We start from the raw sequence: 14,933 nt of genomic DNA on the forward strand, positions 1-14,933 counted from the left end.
CTTTATCTGAGTGGAGACTATTCTCACTTGCAGAAGCACTGGCAGAAAGCTGTGGACACCACAGACAAGTTGTTATGACCATTTCCTAATGTGCTTGGAGTGCACTTGGAAGATGCATGTGCAGCTTTTGCCTTTGTAGCATAAGCATTGTACTATATGTCTTCACAGAGCCTTGTATTCATCCTCTGACGGCACAAATTTATGTTACCCAGATCCAAGCGTACCCTTGCAAACTTATAAACACAGAAAGGCACTTCAGTCCATCTTTAAAGCAAATACTCTCTTCCACAGCATGTCTTTTGTCCTGTCCACCACCACCACCACCCCCAGCCCCAACCAGTCACAGCAGATGACTGCCCCTCCCTGAGCCTGGTTCTCCTGGAGGTTTCTTCCTGTTAACAGGGAGTTTTTCCTTTCCACTGTCGCCAAGTGCTGCTCATAGGAAGTCGTTTGGACTGTTTTCTCTATAACTATTGTAGGGTACCTATAATATAAAGCGCCTTGAGGTGACTGTTTGTTGTGATTTGGCGCTATATAAATAGTACAAGCTGATACCAGGCCAACACATGGCATGTCAAAATCAGGTGCACAAATTAAACATTAGTATGTGTTTGCACTGTTAATTCTACTATGATCCCTCATGATACTCATCATTATCCTCACACTCAGCCTTCCTCCTCCTGTTGACTATCATAGACTAACACTTCTGTAGTGTTGCTTAACGAAACTTTCCTGCTTCTCTTTATTAACAGCTTCTTTCTCCTCGTGGGCAACCTCCTGCTGAGGCCCTTCAGTCACCACCTCACAGCTGACTGGCCTCTCATTAGACTTCCTGTCATGGTCCCATTCTTCACCCAGCACACTCCCAGCATCACTCAGGTCACCCAAGTGCTCCACCGAGTCACACTTTTCCAGGTCTGAGGCGATGGTCTGAAGGCTGATAACTGACATGCAGTCTGAGCCAGCCTGCTTTGCCTCTAGTCGCTCCCTCTGGCCCCAGCCGCTCTCTTGGTGCCTCTCCACCCACAGTCTGGTTTTCTCACCATTTGCCCAATTGCTCCCAATAGCGCCGCCTCCCACGCAGCTACTGTCATGAATCCCAGTGGCAGTTCTGACCTCAGCCTCAGCACCTACAGGGGAGCTCCGACCGCCACAGATGACAGGACGCCCCCTGCTGGCTCTGTTTCGCCCCCTCTGTGCGTGGATCTGCTCGCTGATCTGCTCCAGGTTCCGCAGGGCCACGGAGTAACGCATTTTTACTTTTGCCACCTGTTCCTCCAGCTGTACTACTTTAGCCTTATGTTCCTGAAACAAAGTTAACAGCAAGTTAGGAAGTCTCACAGTGGCACATTTAAACACTTCTGATTAATTACATCATAGTTAAAGCAATGAAATGACATAAATACAGCTTCTGATCCCATAAATACAGGAGTTATGGTTATTTATGTCGTGGTGTTGCTGTGTGGCAAATGAGGGTGGACCACAAAATGCAGGACTCAGAATGCTGAACTTAACTTAAAGATGATTTATTAGAAAAATGACAGGAAAACAGAATACAGGTAAGTGGGCCGGACGGGTGCCAGAGCTAAACAAACAAAAAAAAAACTATGTTAATCATTTGTTTGATAGGACATGCCTTTCTATTAGTTAAGATATGAATAAAATTTTCCATGATTACCCCTTTTGATATCACACCCTTACAGAACCCAGAGCACCAAAAAGCAACCCAAAAATCAGCAAAAAAAATGATTTAAGGATTCACAAAGTAAGAACAATATAACTGCACCAAAGAGTAAAACAGTTAAATGTGGATTATTAAGCACTATGTCTCTCTCTTCTAAGTCCCTGATAGTAAATTATTTAATAATTGATCACCATATTGATTTATTCTGCTTACAGAAACCCGATTAGAGCAGTATGAATATGTTAGTTTAAATGAATCAACACCCCCCGAGTCACATTATACGGATATGTCCTTCAGTGTACATATTAAAAAACAATATGTAGGACTGCTTGCTTGATTTTGTGTAATATCTCTAAAATCAGAAACATCTTGTGTCAGAGTGATACTGAAAACTAGTTCATGTATGTTTTACTTCTAAGCTGGACTACCAGGATTACCAGGCTGTCCTAAAAGCTCCCTGAAAAGCCTTCAGCTGATCCAAAATGCTGCAGCTAGAGTACTGACAGGGACTAGAAAGAGAGAGCAGATTTCTCCCATATTGGCTTCTCCTCATTGGCTCCCTGTTAAATCTAGAATAGAATTTTAAGAGTTGCTGGTCAATCCAAAAAAAATGTTTGGTTAAATTGATTGACTGAAGGTTTAATGCCTTCAGATGCCTCTGAGCAAAAGAATCTCTTCCTGTAGGATAAATCAGACCACAGCTCACATTTTACAGACTCTGCATAAAGACTGCAGCTGCTACGAGTCATGGGCAAAGTAGGTAAAGTAAAAATCAGTCACTGCAGAGTGGAGTGTCAACAAGCCAGTGTCGCTGCTCATTCTTGGTTAATGGTGACCACTCTGTGGATTCCAGCATGAATGCAGTGTTTCTTATCGTGTACAAAAAAATTACTGATGGTACACACCTCCAAAATGTGATTGAACTGAGCCTTGAGTTCAAAGTAAGGTTTGGACTTGAGAATGACTTTCTTCAGGGATTTCTGGAGAGTCTGGACTCGAGCTTCAGCATCCTGGCACAGCTGGGTGACTCGTTGGTGCTCCCGCTCACTGCGAAGGCGCTCTTCCTCTGCCTCGTTCACCTGACAGTACAGGAAACACAGCTGAGAGAGATGCTGGATGGAGTATTTTAATGTTTTTTCTGTTTGTCAAAAATGCATGCTATCCTTAAATATGAAACCAGTAACATTTGTTCATTTGGATACATATGGGAGAAACAGTTCATCATATATAACATTATCCAAGTTATCCAAGTGACTTCTTCAGTCTCAGCTGACAGCAGGCTTCCCCAACCTTATAAGCATACATTTGAGTAATGACCAAAAATAGCACCACTGCCCAACAACAGGCCATGAGCTCAGTTTCATGATTGTTAATATACAAATTCTCATGACCATTGATCACTGGCTATGTGTGGAGAATAGCTGCAATCATAGCACTGTAAGATGGTGACTCAGAAATGGTTGCTCCCTTTTTACACAAGTGGCCTCCTTTACTCCCCACTCAAATCAGCATTCCTCGCTGTCAAAGATGCATATATCAGGCAGCAGGGTGGCTCAGGGCGTGAGCAGGCAACCACGAATCCCGCTTGGCAATGCAGCCGGCCCTGGATCGAGTCCCGACCATGCCACCATTTGCCGCTTGTCCGCCCTGATTCTTTCCTGTCTCTCTTCACTGTACATCTGTCAATAAAACACTGAAAAGGACCAAAAATAAACCTTAAAAAAAAAAGGGCATATCCTCATCAGCAAAAGTGTGGCCACAGGCCTGCAGGTGTAAACAGACTCCAGATTCTTAGCCTGACAAGGTAGTTCTTCTGTGTTGTGCTATCTGCTGAGTTATTTGGTTTTCCCAATGTATAATTCACAGCAATCCTCCAGACACTTAACAGTGTACATTATATTACTCTGTTAGTGAGGGGGGGTCCTGATCCTTGGAATGGGCCAATTTTTGGAGTAGTGTGTTTTGAGATTTAAAAGCCGCAGAGATGTGGCGTTTTGAGAAAATGTGTCTCAGCAGTTTTGATACCTCTGCCACATAAAGGATCACCAAAGGTTTTTGCTTAGGCAGCAGTTGTCGTTATTCTGTCCTGGATCACCCGATCATCATCATCCTCCCTAGTGGACTTGATGTAAACACAACACAAGGGAGCACAAGAGCCCAAACAAAACACAGTTCTGGGGATCTACCCGGCCATGGGGCCAAACAAGGCAGACAAAGCCACCCGGGCCGTGGGACAAGATCTGGGGGATGAGGCCAACGGCAGAGACAAAGCAACTGTGGAAAGCAGCGGGGAAGCCAACAGTGATGGCAGAGAAGGCCAGTTGAGAGGCCAGTGGCAAAGACAACCCTCTAGAGCTCGGCATCAGTGGAGGCTGCATGGCAGGCTCCCACTGCACTGGCCGAGGTCACACAGGGCCCACAGGTGACACAGAAGACTCATGATGTCTCCTTTGATCACTGGGGCTGCTCATCAGGGCCCACTACTGTGTCCAGGGACTGATGCTGAGGCTGGGACCTGGCTGTCCTCTTCGAACTGGTACAGGTGCAGGGACAGACTGGGACTTTGCTGTCCTCACCCTGGGAACAGGAACGGGTGCGGGGTCCAGCTGAGCTCTCGCCACCCCCACCTGTGGAGCGGGTTTGGGTGCAGGGTGCTCAGGTACATAAACGGTCTTAAAGGATGCAGGCAGGGAACCATAAATAGTCTGTGGAGGGATCTGCTCACATAAACTAATTACAGTCTGTGTTTTAACAGGCTGACAAAAACAAAATGGTGCTTCAGATTGAACCAGCTCAGTAACACAAGCAGTCTCTTCAATAACAGTCTTACAAACATAATATACATCGCCTTTGGCTAGCTCAGACAGGTTTCAGGCACGGAATCCCTCCTCTGCCATTGTGAGCGTCTCTTCCGTGATCAGGACATAAGCGACCGCAGAGGAGTGAAGCCGGTGACCTGAGATGTTGGAGGGCGTGCAGCCAACAACAGGGTGGACGCGCCCACTCTCATCTCCAGTGACTTGAGCGGAGGAGAAGCTTGGGTGTGGTGTTGCAGAGACGACGGGGTTTAGAGGGAGGTAACAAAATCTTTTAGCTATGCAGGCAATAAGTACAAATACTGAGGAGCCAAGCAGGCTGCAGGTTCTTTGCTCTCCTTTTTCCTCGCTCGGGAAGCAAACAGCCACTGTTCACGGAGAATGAGGAGCCAGTTCTGAAACTCTTCAAAATTCTCAAAAACTATGTCCGCTGGGTCCATTTCTGGTGATGTCCTACTGTCATGGACGTCTGTGTGGCAGCAGAGCACGACCCAAGTGCATGCATCGGACCATGGGGAGTAAACAAGCTCAGCTTTTATTCACAGGAAAATAAACTGAATGTACTCAGGACTGAACTTAGTCAGAAACACATAGACTAGGAAACTAGGAGGAACACACAGACATACGGGGCACACAGTGTGAAGGGGATACGACAACTAGGACATGACAAAGAACTGAGGGCACCGACTACTTATACACACATGAGGTAATCTGGGAGAGTGGAAACAGCAGGGAGAAAACAGGTGAACTGAATCATCTGAAGAGTCAAGGAAAGCAAAACTGAAAACAAAGCACAGGCAGGACTAACAGAATTAAACAGGAACCAACAGCAAACAGAGTTGTTGACACGGGGAGACGGGCGCACAAAAAGAACACAAGACACAAGAAGGAACATAACACACACTAAATTACTAATACAAAACCGAGGATAAGATAATTACACAAAAATGCCACCTATCCCTGCCAGTCAGAGGTGGGAAGTAACGAAGTACAAATACTTTGTTACTGCACTGAAGCAGATTTTTCAGGTATCTGTACTTTACTTGAGTATTTATTTTTCTGACTACTTTTTACACAAGTATCTGTACTTTATACTTCTTACATTTTCAAACAGGCTCGTTACTTTAACGTGTCTGAGAAACATTTTTATTTCTGATCTGAGTCTAAATGAAGGAACAATAACACATAAGAGACAATCCTACTGGCGTACCCTCCATCACCAGGGCTTATCGCATACAAAGAGATTAAAGAGGCAAAACTATATAATTTATGTATCATATATAATGCTATAATCAGGGCTAACATGGGGATGGACCGAGTCCGTAAGTTGTACACGAAGTACTTCAGCATCTTAGCTAACGAAGAGGAGCAAAAATAAAGGATATAACGTGTGGCAGGTAATTTTAAATGCAACGTTTCTAAATGCTGGACAAATATCAGCAAACACACAAAAAGTGTGTGCAGTTTGTCACACAGTGTGTCTGCTAGCTAAAAGAAGAGCTGCTGTATTTCCAGGGAGAGCAAAGAGAGAGAAGTTCACTCAGAGATGGAGAAAGAGGACAGGAGAGGAAGAAGAGAGGTTAGATTTAAAGGTAAGGACTGCAAAACAAACTGAGGTATGCTAATTTTGTGTAATTCAAAGATTGTATGAAAATACTGCAGTTTAGTGTGTGATAAACAGATTAGATTGTTGTACTGTATTTACAGTAAAGCTCTGTGTTGGTGCACAGAGGCTGTGTTCATGGTCACAGTTACAGGTTACATCAGTGCAGCAGAGATGAGTTTGAATCAAAGCTGCTGATGCTGAGATTCATTCACTGAATCCAACATTTCTACAACCTGATACTTTTACTTTCTTACTTTGAGTACATTTCAGAGCCTGTACTTTTTCCTTTTACTTAAGTAAAGAAGTTGAACCAGTACTTCAGCTTTTACCAAAGTATTTTTTAACACAAGTACTTGTACTTAAGTACAGAATGTCTGTACTTTTGACACCTCTGCCTACCAGACCTGTGCTGCTGCATATCTATAAAGTTAGACTGGCTTGGTGGGTGGATGGAGATGGAAAGAAAAGAGTGCACGGCAGCAGGTACAAAGCCAGCCCCAAACCTGCTTATCAATCAGCTTCCTGGTATAAAACACAAACACACACACACACACACACACACACACACACACACACACACACACACACACACACACACACACACACACACACACACACACACACACACACACACACACAGTCTTCCCTTTCCCGTTCGAACTAACTTTTCATCCAATCAGCATTCCACCTACACATAGCACAAACAATTGGAACAAGTGGCATTTTTGAAAAACCAGGAATCTGCTAGAGACAAGAGGAAGAACAACAGACATAAAATATGTGGACACAACAAATAGCAATGCAACAACTGTTTCAGTTCCCTAAATTGTTGCAAAGGGTACTGTAATAAGCTTTTTAGTATCTTGGGATGGTTCCTTTATTTGAGATTTATTTATAAATGGTGACTTTTTGTTCTGAAGGAATTACCCAAAGCCCACTGATTTTGATTATATAAATGGCACAACAATACTAGCATTAGCAGAAGAGCAAAGTGTGTACCTTGGCGGTGGCGTGGTTAAGCATCTCCTGCCAGGTTGGGTCCATGGTGTTTTTATCAGCTAAAAGGCCCTGCTCTGCCACATACACCATCTCTCTGGCAGCAGTATGCATGGATACAGCCCTCTCATATCTCAGAGCTGCCTTCTGGGTCTCCTGTTGGGCCTATAGGAACAGACAGCAGCTATTATAAAACATACAAAAGAGATGCACACATTTTAACATCTATGCATGGAATTTCTCTTTTCACTATTAGAACTACTATTCTATTTGTATATTTTAGTAACTCAGAGAATCTGTTTTCATCAATACATGTAATTTGATTGTTATTGTAGACAGAATGTACAGATGTACAGTATTTCTTAAATATGCTGAAAATTTGTGAAAAATTAAAAAAGTCAGTGAGGTGTTGTGGTTTCTAAACATTTCCACTTTGCAATAATGTCACTTAGAGTTGATCTTGGAACATCTACGAGTAAAGAAATTTCACAAACTGGCTTGCTGCAGTGGTGCCTTTCTATTAAAATACCAAGCTCAAATTCTGTGAGCTCCTTAGTTAGTAAAGGCAGACTGCATGACAAGGTGCTTCATTTTATACACCTACAGCAAGGTGACTGAAAACAGTTCAAAGATTAAGCATCGTGGCCTCAACTGCCAAAAAGTTGAAACATTATTGATCATTTCCGTGTTGAAAGAGAACCAGTGCTCCTGGGATGCACATAGGCATGCATATTCATGCTGAATCAGCAGGCAGCTTAAGAAGACTGCACAAAATTGGACTTTTTATATACACTATAATGCCAAAATGATTCAATCACCCACTCAAATCATTGAACTAAGATGTTCCAATCACATCCATAGTCACAGGTGTATCAAACCAAGCACCTAGACTTGCAGACTGTTTCTACAAACATCTGTGAAAAAATGGGTCACTCTCAGGAGCTCTGTGAATTCCAGCGTGGTACCGTGATGGGATGCTACCTATCACAACTGTTCTTGACAGTTGCATTAAGTTAATGCAAAGAGTTAATATTTTCAGTGTTGCCCCTTCCATTTCAAGAGCTTTGCAATTCACCCTGGCACGTTATAAATCAACTTCTGGGCCAAATCCTGACAGATAGCAACCCATTCTTGCATAATCAATGCTTGGAGTTTGACAGAATTTGTCAGGTTTTCTTTGTCAATCTTGAGGATTGACCACAGGATTAATGGGCTGGGCAGCTTCCTGGAAATTAAATTTTTAATGTTTTGTTCCCCGAGACACTTAGTTATCACTTTTGCCTTATGGCACAGTGCTCCATCATGCTGGAAAAGGTATTATTCTTCACCAGACTGTTCTTGGATGGTTGGGAGAAGTTGCTCTCGGAGGATGTTTTGGCACCGTTCTTTGTTCTTGGCTGTGTTCTTGGGCAAAACTGTAAGTAAGCCCCCTCCCTTGCATGAGAACCAACTTCACACATGAATGGTCTTAGGATACTTTACTGCTGGCACCACACAGGACTAATGGTAGTACTTGCCTTTTCTTCTCCACACAATCATTTTTTCCAGATACCCGAATCAGAAAGGGGCTGCATCTTCAGTGTGTTCCTACATGCCCAGAACACCTCACCTAGAAAGTACCCAGGAGGCATCCTAGTCAGATGCCCAAACTACCTTAATTCTCCTTTCAATTTGGAGTAGGGCCTCTGCTGAGTCCCTCCCAAGCTCCTCACCCTATCTTTAAGCCTGAGCTCACACACGCTAGAGAGCGAGATCATTTCTGCCACTTGTATCCATGATCTCCTTCTTTCTGTCACTACCCAACACTAATGGCAATAGGTGAGTGCAGGAATGTGGATCAATTTGTAAACTGACAGCTTCACTTTCATACTCAGCTCTTGCTTCACCACCAGAGACCAGTATAGAAGCTGAATCACTGCCAACACAAGTAAAGATATGACACCAAAAAGAGGAGGTGGGTGTCTCTGGTAGTGAAAAATTTGATAATCTGACACACAATGATCTCCAGGGGACCAATGAGTTTGCTCAAAATCAGTCTCTTGCTGGAGAGGACTCAGGTTTTTTTAGTCTGTGAAGAAATAAACTACACGGCATCAAACTCTAATAGTGTCCAGAGCCATTTTAAACATCTTGTGAGACTCCAATAAGTATCACAGACTGCTGAATGTTGGTGAAGAAACTCAGAGTTATACTTTGGTCCAAATCCAGGCTCTGACACCAACAAAGACCAGAGCTGCTGTTCAGTGAAAAAGCACAAACAACAGTTGTGACCTGTCTCCTTATCTGAAGGCACAGGGAAACAACTCTCTCATCCACTGGGGAAAGCCCAAATGTACAGCACCAGGGGGATACAAGTATACCCAACCCTACCAGCCACCTCTCACCAAAGGCACTTCCAGAGAGGAACAGAGTCCAGCCCCTCTCCAGGAGGCTGGTTCCAGAATCCAAGCTGTGGGTTAAGCTAAGCTTAATTGCATTTATTTCTCAACCTCACACACTGATTGGCTCAGACTCCTTCCCCACCAGAGAGGTTACATTTCATGTTCTTATAGCCTGTTTTGCAGCTGGGGATTGGACTGCCAGCACTTTTGCCCCCTGACCATCCTGCAGGTGGTGAGCCCACAGAAGGGCAGGTCCATGTAGCTCTTTCAGGGCAGAAGGTGTTCGAACTCGAGCCTCAGTAACCCTGTACCTGGCTGGGTAACTTGTTCCCACTTTTTGAATATTTTGTTCACACTATTGATTTGAATCAAGTTAAACGCCACTAAATAAATACTTTAAACAAGAACTGTATATTTTCTGCTTGATAGGTCTAATAAATTGCCAGCTGATTGCATATATCTCACTCTGATGACTGGTGAGCAGTAAAAACACATACCTCTTTGGCAAGTCTGCGAGCCTCATAGTAAGGCCTTGCTTTCTCAATGCATGCACCGAGCTGGGAGCCCTGAGCATTGAGCTTCCTGGCAGAATCAGTGAGAATCCTCCTGTAGCTCGACCTGGCATCCTGAGGGGAGCACACAGGTAACACAACACTGCATACAGTGAGTCCTGCCATGACACTGTGTGGCATCTGAGGTTGTGACAGGAAGACAGGAGTTACACGTACAAACATTTTTACTAGGGTTGTTTTTAAGAATGGGGCTGAGCAGTAATAAAAGGGGGATCAAAGAAGGGAAAGAAGTGTTTGTGCAACAACACAATTTTCGCAATTTTGCCGTCAGTGTGTAACTGACATACTGACTTTATGCTTTAATTCATGGGGTGTGACAAAAACACTGCACTAACCCATTTAATGAATTTCTGCCATTTTAATTTTTGTCTGTCAGGACTGTAAATACAGAGGGTTTACTCTAAAAAAGCTGCACAGCCCTGGAACAAGATTCTTTGAGCAAACGAAACCGAGATAATCTCTTAGAAGAGCATCTCGAGGAAGAAAACTATGTTAGCCGTGTTGCCTCAAAGCAACAGGGTTCCTGGCTCCAACACACCAGTCAGCAGAGGCCCTTCTGTGTGGAGTTTGCATCTTCTCTCTGTGCTCGCATTAATCCTTTCTGGGCACTCTGGCTTCCTTCCACAGTCCAAAGACATGCCAGGTAGTTTCACTGGTGATTCTAAATTAGCCGTAGGTGTGAATGTGAGTGTGAATGGCTGTCTCTCCTGGTTAGCCCAGTTAGAGTGTACTCTAACTTTTCTCATGTTTGCTCTATTTGTGGAAAAAACAGTTACATTTTAAAAAGCATTAACGATTTTATATATATATATATATATATATATATATATATAAATATATATATATAAATATATATATACATATATATATATAGTGTATCACAAAAGTGAGTACACCCCTCACCACATGTCTGCATATATTTAAGTATATCTTTTCATGGGACAACACTGACAAAATGACACTTTGACACAATGAGCAGTAGTCTGTGTGCAGCTTATGTAACAGTCTTCATGTAGAGCAACAATTCGTCTTTTAAGATCGTCACAGACTTCTTTGCCATGTTGGAAATTTCAGTGAGCAGTATGAGAGAGTGTGAGAGCTGTACTACAAAACTGAACACACCTGCTCCCTATGCACACCTGAAACCTAGTAAAACTAACGAGTCACATGACATTTTGGAGAGGAAATGACGAGCAGTGCTCAATTTGGACATTTACGGGTGTAGTCTCTTAGGGGTGTGCTCACTTTTGTTGCCGCTGGTTTAGACATTAATGGCTGTATATTGAGTTATTCTGAGGGAAGAATAAATTTACACTGTTATATAAGCTGCACACAGACCACTTTTCATTGTGTCAAAGTGTCATTTTGTCAGGGTTGTCCCATGAAAAGATATACTTAAATATCTGCAGAAACGTGAGTGGTGTACTCACTTTTGTGATACACTGTAGATGAACACTTGACAATTTGAAGCACCTTTACTGGCCTCATTAACCTGTTAAGTTAAGCAACAAAATACACACCTTTTGACCAATGTGCAGACCAAGGTTTACACACTGGTCCAAAAATGATCCAAAAATGGCCAGCAGTCAGCCTCTATTCTCAGATGGTCACCTGGTTGATCAGCCAGTCAGTCAGCTGCTTTTGGCTGGTCAGCACTATTCTCAGAAGCCGGTGCTCTCAGAGGGTCAGCCTAATTACTACCTCTCTGTTAACAATTTGTTTGTAGATAGGAAACAAGTTTATGTAAGCTTTTGCTTCACTTTGCATGTACAAAAATCTTCCAGGAGGGGGCACTAAAAGATCAGTTTTTACACTGTACATCACTTCGGGCTACACAAGTATTTCTATCAGGAGTCAGGATCATTTAAGTTTACCTTAATACGCATTAAAGTCCAAAATTATGTTGGTAAATTTACTTTTACAACACTTAATTATTTATTTGATGGTAATAAAGCACAGATTATGTGGGCATTAATTTTTCTAAACATTTAATAATGCCCCTGTGTTCTCACATGCCATGGCTTTCAGTGCCCTTTATTATCCACATCTTCTTCCACTTATCTAATTCAGGGTAAGGGGGGGGCTGAAGCCTATCCAAGCTGTATAGGATGAAAGGCAGGATTCACCCTGGACAGGTCACCAATCCTACACATAGAAGATGGAGACAGACAACCATTCATCCTCACAGTGACACCTCCAGCCAATTTAGAATCAACCTAACATCATGCATCTTTGGACTATGGGGGGGAAGCCAGAGTACTCAGAAAGAACTCACACAGACACTGTGTAGAACATACAAACTCCACACAGAAAGCCCCCAGACTGGATTTGATCTCAGGACCTTCATGCTGTGTGGCAATAGTACTAACCACCACACCACTATTAATGTCCTGTACCCCCAGCACAGAGGTCAGAGGTCACGGTCACAGTCCTCTCAGAGAGGCAGTGAATAACCAGGTAGCTCCTACAGTGGTGAAAGTACTGTTTCAGTGATGATTCATGTCGCATTAGCTAATATTAAAGTCATCACTGTTGTTACTTTAACAGACTAATTACCTAGACTATATTCAGACATTCAAACAACATATTCAGCCCACTGAATTGTGTTACATAAATTACTTTATTGGAAATAAAAGACTATGCCTCAAATCTGAACTATGAATATATTATGTCTAAATATAATAATTCTTTATGGCTGTCAAGTCTATTTTATTTATACATCACATTTAAACAACAGAAGCTGACCCAAAGTGCTTTAAGACAGACACATTTACATTACAGCTCTCTAAAAAAAACAAAATACATGAAAAAGCTGAAAGGTGTGTTTTATTGTGTTAACTAATTATTGTGGAAAGTAAAAATCACAGTGAATTTAGACTAAAATGTATTAAAATTTGGCAAACTGATGATTGATCTGATAGTCACGACACACACTGCTCTCGCCTACATACTGCATTTTTAAGTTAAAAGTATTGGTATTGGCAATACTGGTCCTGTATTTATTTGGTATCGATTCGATACCAAATTTGCAATATTGCACAATGAATGAAAAGCAGAGCCAGCAGCAGCTTGCCTTGCACGCTGCCTTGATTGTCCTGACAGAACGCCACTGTATTAATGACGGGCGAAATGTGTTGGTTAATGTTGCAATCACATTCACCCGAAGATTGCTTTTATTATTAAATCAGGTCTCAGCTTCCCTTACCGTAATACCTGCGTAATAACTTAGTTCTGAACAGATGTTGGCACAACACCGGTGTTGTGCCAAAAAGTGATTGTCTTCCAAAAAAGTGATTTCTGATGTTTCTGTGTTTTTGATATCTTTGCTTATATTGGTGAATGACTGTAGTCCACAGGATTTATGAAGGGCCTACATATGTACTAATGACCTGTTTTGCAAGTATCTTTATTTTACCTACATTATAATCAATCCAGTCCTTTTTGGCCACTTCAAATATATTATGGAATTGTGATGTTATATTTGTTGCAATTTCTGCAGCCGATTTGACCAGATCTGTCTTTAAAAATACAATTTTAATGTCAATGATAGTTTTTACCCAGATAAAGAATATATAAAATTCACTTTTCTAAAAAAGTGATTGCAGCTTCTACTTTGTGACAGGGATGTTGTTTCTGGCTCAAAATGACTTGCTGTCATTAATGAGTTTGACATGTGTTTCACAGATTTTAGGCCAAAGTGTCATTTACAACAGTTTAAATACAAGCAATCATTTTTTTTGGGGGGGGGGGGCAAATATCACTTTTTGAAAGACCATCACTTTTTGGCACACCGCCCCGATTTATTGTGACTGCTACACAACTTCCTCACATCCAGCTGTAGCTCCAGCTTGTTGATCTCTTCGCTAGCTTGGTTGAGATGCTCCAGCTCCTCCTGGAAACATAAGGAAAAGATGATGTACGTTAAAAGCACAATACGAACAGAAAGGCTGGAAATATGGGATGGGCTTGACCCAGGTACCGGTCTGTGGAAGGAGGGTTAGGGTTAGGGTTAGTGCCACATATAATCGGTGTTTATTACAGTTTGCTTAGATCAGGAAATATGACGAATTTACTACAAAGACGGGAGACTACATCTTGATTGCAAATGACAGTATTTAGCTACATACCTGAATTCTTGGGTCCAGTTCCTCCTCATATTTTCCCGTTTCTTCTTCCTCTCCGTTTTTAATCCGGTTGTTAGCCTCTCCATCATTCTCACATTCTGCCTTCACCTCCTCCGCAGCGTCTTCGTCCGCTCCCATCTGCTTTAACATCGTGCTTCTCCTATAGCCGCCTTTCGCCTCTTCTCCCGGTGTCTCCTTCCGCAGACCGGCCGGGTTCGGGCTCTCTGCTCCCTTCGGAATCTCATGCGAGGTCCCCGGCTCCATTGGCGGCCCACTCGTGTGGCTGCTGTTTTATGACTTTATCCTCCCGGGACAATAAGGTGTCAGTTTTTAGGCCAGTGGAAAATCGCCAAGCGTGTGCTCATACTTGAATTATTAATATGTTTTCTGTCTACAAAACAAACACCGCCTGACAAGCGCTAACCCTGCACTGCACCTGACACCCCACTGTAGCCGACTCTTCCTCCTTCTAGTTTTATCTCCTTACAAATGCAGTTATTTAATTAAATTTATATCCGGATATTTAATAGTTACATTTAATCCAATGTAAAGTGTGGCTTGGCTAACTCAATCTTTTAAGGGTCCAGATACCCTGTTCCAGAGGTGACCACTGCAGGTGTGCATCATTGTGTGGGTTTCGTTACGTTTTAGAATACATGGTGTTGAATACTGAAATACTAGTGTGAACATAAATCTGGTTAATGTGCAACATTTCACTGTATATGCTGTTATTACAATGGAGCTCAAACATACA

At 42.6% G+C, this 14,933-nt stretch overlaps 1 protein-coding gene across 1 annotated transcript; it reads right to left on the minus strand.

The window, feature by feature from the left end:
• Positions 1 to 451: 451 nt before the first annotated feature.
• Positions 452 to 14,550, minus strand: sh3bp5lb (SH3-binding domain protein 5-like, b). The gene is made up of 6 exons (XM_030741962.1): positions 14,183 to 14,550; positions 13,885 to 13,947; positions 9,981 to 10,109; positions 7,106 to 7,267; positions 2,590 to 2,763; positions 452 to 1,305 (listed from the first exon to the last, which is right to left on the minus strand). The coding sequence occupies exons 1-6, from the start codon at positions 14,441 to 14,443 to the stop codon at positions 691 to 693; spliced, it is 1,404 nt and encodes a 467-aa protein (XP_030597822.1). The 5' UTR covers positions 14,444 to 14,550; the 3' UTR covers positions 452 to 690.
• Between the last annotated feature and the right edge of the window lie 383 nt (positions 14,551 to 14,933).

Source organism: Archocentrus centrarchus, chromosome 11 (genome assembly GCF_007364275.1).
Source record: "Archocentrus centrarchus isolate MPI-CPG fArcCen1 chromosome 11, fArcCen1, whole genome shotgun sequence".
Classification (NCBI taxonomy): Eukaryota; Metazoa; Chordata; class Actinopteri; order Cichliformes; family Cichlidae; genus Archocentrus; species Archocentrus centrarchus.